The 6,632-nt window shown below is 46.3% G+C and overlaps 1 protein-coding gene across 1 annotated transcript; it reads left to right on the top strand.

Annotated features, from left to right (window-relative positions):
• Positions 1–3,751: 3,751 nt before the first annotated feature.
• Positions 3,752–4,048, top strand: GCK72_004168 (uncharacterized protein; the record flags this gene model as incomplete). The annotated part of the gene is made up of 1 exon (XM_053724515.1): positions 3,752–4,048. One exon carries the CDS (start codon positions 3,752–3,754, stop codon positions 4,046–4,048), a length of 297 nt encoding a protein of 98 aa, XP_053588709.1.
• Between the last annotated feature and the right edge of the window lie 2,584 nt (positions 4,049–6,632).

Genomic DNA, 6,632 nt, shown 5'->3' with positions numbered 1-6,632 from the left:
AGTCGGTCGAGATCGTGAGCGGGACTTGGCTCCTGTACGTGGCACCTCACGCTCTGGGAGCGAAAGAGCCTTGCGGCTTCTTGGTACCGGGGATTGTGAGCGGCTAGTGAGGCTAGACATCCTGTTGGGCGATCGATTGTCGATGACAATGAAGAATCCAGTTAACTGAAAAAAGATGTTGTATACCTAGAAGTTGCAAATGCAACCATCATCGGTGGATACTGGAGCCTTGAAGATGATAACTAGCTAAGATCTTGTGAGAGATAGCTGCTCTTTTGAACACATTTGGGCTACATGATGTTGTGTATGTGTAAACTGTGTGTATGGATGTTACAGATTATTTCCAGACAGCGGTAAAAACTGCTGGATGTTTGTATATTGTACAGCAGTGCAATATACTGAATGACTGGGGTGGGATTGACACTCTACAGTAACCGAGAGCTGCGCAACTCTTGGTGGAAAGTCACCGCGCACCCGTCCGATTCCAGTAAAACGTCGGAATCATCTGGGCAACATAGCTTCATAGGACCCGCCCATTCCGGCTCCGACAGACTGTCGAAGCGTCGAGCATTGTAACCGTAGGTTCGCAAATGCTAGGGTGCCTACTTATAGTGGTTTCCTCAGCCTCCTTTCAGAAACTGATACTGACGACGAGCAGCTCTTACAATCACCGGATTCAGCGCGACCACAGGTCCGCAATATATGCTCCTCATGCAGTGGCTGTTCAGAGTAAAACCTTAATGTCGGTGTCCGATACATAAATGTGTCTTCCGCCTAATTTCAGGTAATATTTTAAATACCCGGTCCGGTTAGGAATATTGATTCTATTAGACCTAGTTGCAGCAGTCAGCGCTAAAGCGCGAAGTTATGTCTATATTAGATCTTTTGTGAGTCGAATATTATCGATTGTATAGCTTTTGTCTTCTTTATTTAAGAACAGGAACACGGATTTAATCTCAATTCAAATTTATTTGATTGGATTCAAGAAGACAAGTAAGACGAGTAAAAACATATGGTACAGGATCGGTTTGCGGGTTGTTGTATGAAAGAATGGAAAGATTAGCGGATGTTGTTGACTTCGAGCTATAGCTCTTGAGGAATCTCCTCGAAGTTGGTCGACTGACATCCGCAATCCTCCGTATCCTCCTCCAGTTGAGTCATGAGCTGTTCCCAAGTATACTGGAGCCAAACTCTCCAACGTCGTGCTGGAAATTTGGAGAACAGCTCTATCGTGGGCATGACCAAACGATGTCCAAATGCTCCAGCTGCGGCCAATTCGTCCGGGCAGTCGTAGAGAGTAACTTCGACTGTGTTGACCGGATTCTGCCGGACTTCGACCATCACCTGCATGGCAGCTCTGACTAATGGGTAGTAGTGAATCATCGCGAAGTTGTCACTTTCGATGTCTGGTTGGATCTTCTGAGTCAGAAAGCTGAGCATCCACTGGGTGTGTACGGCGAGTGTTGGCATTGACCTGGGTACTGCGGAGTTGAGGGCTTGCTCGAGGTCCTGGGATCTTAAGACGCCGAACCACATATCTTCAGCGAAGAGTTGTGCGGCCAGTTGTTCTTCCGCCATTTCCTCTTGCTCGTTTCCGTCCCTGAACCGTGGGATTTCGTCGCGGAACCAGCGGTTGTTGTCCTGGTTTTCGAAGCGATCGAAATCTCGTACAGGTCCGAACTGATCGTCACCGAGCATTGATTGGAATGCATTTTGTACCGTCTCCTGCTGCCATAAATCGATCGTTGGGACCAAGACGAAGTCAGCTCCGATTGTTGCTTTGGCACACACATTGATGGCGTTGTTCTTCTCCAGCATCACGATCAGAATACGTTCGTGAGACAGCGCATGTCCCAGCTTGACTAACCAACGATAGTATTTGCGGATGTTGGCCAAATCGTACTGATTCCACACGTCCATACGTTGGTCCTCTTGAGCTGTGAGGATGTGAGTCAACGCTTGAGAACGGCAGATGTATGCTGGTTTCCCGTCTGGAGGTGGGATACGCATCAGCTTATTGAAGGCGCGATGTTGGAACGCATGTCTCGCTGGTTGGTCCAAGATTCTGAGTGGTTCGTGGCACCAGGGAAGAACTTTCGAGCTCATCTCTCTATCAAGGTTGGCTTCGCGAATGTCTCTTTGCTCAGAACCATTGCTGGCCTGTGAACCTTGAGAGGGACTTGATGTGTGTGTTGAAGCGGCGGATGTTGGTCTTTCAGCAGTCTGAAACAAGAATGTCTTCCAGTTATGTCTTGATTTATTTCGAGACAAACCGTGTCGGAAGTGATTCCATTCTGTTGTGGAGACTGTGACTGTGACGCTTGCTGGCTCGCCTGAGGTTCAGGAGTTTCCTGAATATTTACGATTTGATTAGTTACTCTATCTTAATCTTGTTTACCTCGCGGGTGTTGGCTTCCGATGAGAGTTGACTATGATTGTCGAGAGTTTCGACAACTTGCATAGCGGATTGTGCTCGAATCTCCATCTCAAGTTTTCTTTCCATATGTAAAGCCCAGTCGCTGATAGATTCGGATGGTCTTACACACAGATTTGGTTGATTGGATGTCGATTCTGATGCACTCGGAGTCTGCAAAAAGCATATTTATCCTCCGTATTGTCTCAAAAGTAGCTTACCGTTGAGTTCTGATGAACCGCGGATGTTGGCCTTGCACTTGTGCTCGGCTGTGAATCCGAGTGATCGTATGTCGGCAATTGAGGAGTGCCATACTGTGGTCTTTCCACAAATCTCGGCGGTTGTCTCAATCCTGGAGGGTCTGCTCTCAAGATTGGAGTTTCCACGAGATTCCGATCAACTGGTCTTTGGACGGCTGGACGTTCAAGTGGACGTTGAACAGGTGGCGAATATTGTCTCTGGACCTGATGCGGATGGTGTCGTGGATAGACTAGACGTCTATTGGCAGTTGGCGGTGGTGGCATTTGCATCTGTAAATACAAATGTCTTTTGGAATTCCTCGATGAGTTTTTATCATTAGAATAGATTAAAACTCTTACCGATTGTATGCGATCTGGATACATTCTGGCCTCTGTGACCATTTGTCCGATTCTCTCCAAGTATGCGATGGATTCTTCGTCGAAGAGTGGAATCGGAGCCTGCGCCTGATTGAAGAATTCCGGTGGAACCATGGATCGATAGTCGGCTCTCCGGTTTTCCCTGGCGCGGATGTAGGCACGGATTTCCGGAAAGGGAAACTCGTTGTTCCAATCTTCGAAGAAGTGAAGTCCTCGATGTACCTGTTGTCGATTGGCTGGCATTCGACGCAAGAGTAGGTGATATGGGTTGTCCACATGTGAACGATACAATAGCATATGTTGTCCGGATTGCAGCATCTGACGCATTCTAGTATAGTGTTGGCGGCGGATGTTGTTGACGAAAGCTCGGAGCTCGTTCACATTTTCGGGATGTCCAAATCGATGATGACAGAGGTCAGTTGCGGTTGTGTGTCCAGGTCTTCTGCACAGTTGGCACAGCAGTGGGGTACAGTTGATGTGGGTTGCCGACCTCGAATTGCACCAGTTGCAGTATGACACGAGATTGATGCTCATGAACTCGATGCGGGTGGTGTCTCTGAGGTCCGCGAATGGACATTCGGTCGCCGCGTGGTCCCACATCGGGAATCCCAACAATTGGCTGGCACAGATAGGACAGCGTCTCGAAACTCCGTTGACCATTGGCTCATGCACTGATCTTGCGTAGCGTAAGAAGAATTGTTGTGCTCTCGGGGCCTGCTGGATGACGGGGAGTCGAATCACCGATTGTTCCCAGTGCACTGCGGGTGTTGGTCTCTCTTGTCTCCAAACGAATAGACGTAACGATTCACCGTCGAAGATTGAGTTGGGCAACAGGTTGATTGTCCAAGTCTCCTCGAATCTCGCGAAAAGACGAATATCTGTCAACGTGAAAGGTGTTCTTCTATCGAAGAACTGCTCGAATGTCATTTGCATTGTGACGACGTCTTCTTCTCTAGGCTGTGGATGTCTTGGCGGATGTTGTACGTATGGTCCGCGGATGTTGGGCGGACGCTCGTGACCTTCCGGCGGGACGTGTTCCAGCGGGAGAAGATTCGGACGTTGGTTGGCCATCTGAATTATGGAATTGTTTTCTCTTTCAGGGCTTTTGGTTTCATCACGACAAGTTTGGAGAGGAGACTTACAACAAGGCGCAGATTTTTGAAGACTGCTATCAGAATTGTTCTGGTTATGTACAATCTTTTGTTTTCGATCTCTTATATAATGCGCGAATCTAGAGCAATAGGTTAACGTGTCAGTGCAACGTGTCGCTATGTCTGTAGTTCACGTAAAATATTTAACTTTTTGCTGCTTACAGTTCAGACTAATGTCCTCAATATCAATCGATATAGATTTGATGCAAGAATATCATAAAAACAGCCTCCCTGACTGAGTCTTGTCTGCATTATATCTCTTTTATAGTACGATCTTTCTTGTAATCTTTTGTTCAAATTCCTGGGTGCCAGCCCAGTCTTTTGATGTGTGAAATCTCGCTACCAACATCATTACTCATGCAATCCTTTGCGTACCGGGTTATAACTCCGATACAGACAACATTCTTTCTGCTACAATCTGTAACTGCCACTTATAGACCTTATTCAGTCGACAAAGTCATATGCATTGGCTTTATGAGTATTCTGTTGGGTCCTCAGGAGTTGGCGACTCCTTTGGATACTACAATGTCCTGGATACTACGCAGATTTAACTATCGTCAGTGCCATAGTTTATGGATTCTAGTAACATCTCCATACTTCAATTATAGCCGAAACTATAACCTAACTTTCGGAATAACAATCCCAAATGGGTGAAGTTTCCCTGAACCTAGCCGAAGCTTATGGTCACGTGGGGGATACCTCGATTGAAGTGGGTGAGTTCAATGCAAGTCGCATCTTACTCGAGATGTTTTGACTTCTAGTTCTGGAAAGATATTTCACTTCCTTTACTGTCTGTCGTTGTTGTTTTGGCTCTGGATACAAAGCAGTAGCTTTGAAGAACCGAGGTGGATGTTGCCTATACTCGTTTGTGTAGGTCTTCTTATGTAGACGTTTGTCCGAGGACTAACGTTTGAAGTGTTGATGATGTGTCATCTGTAGTGTTGTGCAAAATATGTCTTGCATTGTTGAAAATTTATGTGGGTTTGTCATCCCCCTGTATCTGATACTCTTTGAGTAATCAGTGAATGTGTACCTATACGGTGTTGTTGTAGCTAAATGTGTTGCTTTAAAGTTTGTGTTCAAAAGAGCACCTTGTTGCTAGTCATCATCTCATTCTCTCCAAAATCTCCGTGATGTCGCCTATAAATAGATATTCGACAGAGTATGTGTACTCAAGAGTTACAGAAGAGGAGATAAGAAATATGATTGATAACTTTTAATGCTTTATTCAATGAGCAAATGCTCCAAAGCTTTTTATGCAACAATTGTCCATAAATGGAACAAAAACAAGGGTGTCTCCAGTGAGATAACAAGGTTAACAACAACAAAAATAATAGAAAAAAGCAACAATTTGATTGAGGATCAGCGGATGTTGTAGTTCGACAGCAGATGTTGGCGACTTCTGTGACCGGCTCAATGTCCACGTCTCGAAGTGCCGCGTGCTAGCGGATGTTGCTGAAAATATCAACGATTGCTTACTATCAGGCTGTGTTATAGGTTATACCTTGATGACCGGAGTTTTTGGCTTGTTTGGTGGCTCGTGACTCGCTCCCGAACCGTTGTTCTGCGCTTTGAAGACGCAGAAGACCGGGTGATGATACGAGGCCTCTTCGTAGTCGACGTAGCGGAAGCATTTGCGGCACTTAACGCCGACTCTCGTGCATTCCTCATGCAATCCTTTGTCGTTGGCTCGGAAAGGCTCCAGACATTGGATGCAGACGTTCAACTTGTGTGCCTGTTGAATCCTGTCGATCGATTTTGGATACGAACGACAGTTTTCGGTGTTGTGGGCGTCGGAGTCACAGAGAATGCAACCTCGCTGAAATATATCAGTTATGGTTCTCTTTCAAATGAATCAAAAGATAACTCACGTTGACTTTTGCAGATGTTGTCCCTGGTTTTTCACTTTTAGTGTTCTCCAGTTTGTAAGGATTGCGAGTGACTGACGTGACGACGGGTGTTGTCGCTGTCAAGAGACCTTCGATGCGTCCGGTGGCCGCTGCTAGCGAGCCCACTAGTTTGCGAGTCTCATCAGTGCGTCCGACGACATCAGCCATGCCTTTGAGCCAGTCCTCTTGGTGATGCGTGTTGATGAGTGATGCGACAAGGTCTTGGAGACCGCGGATGATGTCACATGCATTCTGTAGAGTGTCAACGGTCTTGTTGTTTGACTTCACAAGTTCTTTCATGTTCTTATCAATGCAGGACATCATTGTGGCTATCTGATCGGTTGATCTGATCCACGTTGGAGCCACGTCATCTGCTGATTTGAACGTTTCCAACTTGTTCTTGACAAACTTGATCGCTTCACGCAGTTCCTTGTACTCTGGAAAAACGGGACGTTAAAGGTTATAGGCTTATAGAAGCGTATTGTTACCCTTTGACGCTACGAAGGCGGATGTTGGCTCCATTGGTTTGGAGGCGATCGAGCGAACTTCAAGATCTTCTTTT

The sequence above is a fragment of the Caenorhabditis remanei genome, chromosome II, assembly GCF_010183535.1.
Source record: "Caenorhabditis remanei strain PX506 chromosome II, whole genome shotgun sequence".
Classification (NCBI taxonomy): domain Eukaryota; kingdom Metazoa; phylum Nematoda; class Chromadorea; order Rhabditida; family Rhabditidae; genus Caenorhabditis; species Caenorhabditis remanei.
The sequence above is the reverse complement of the archived record's forward strand: the minus strand, read 5'-3'. Positions and strand labels throughout refer to the sequence as shown.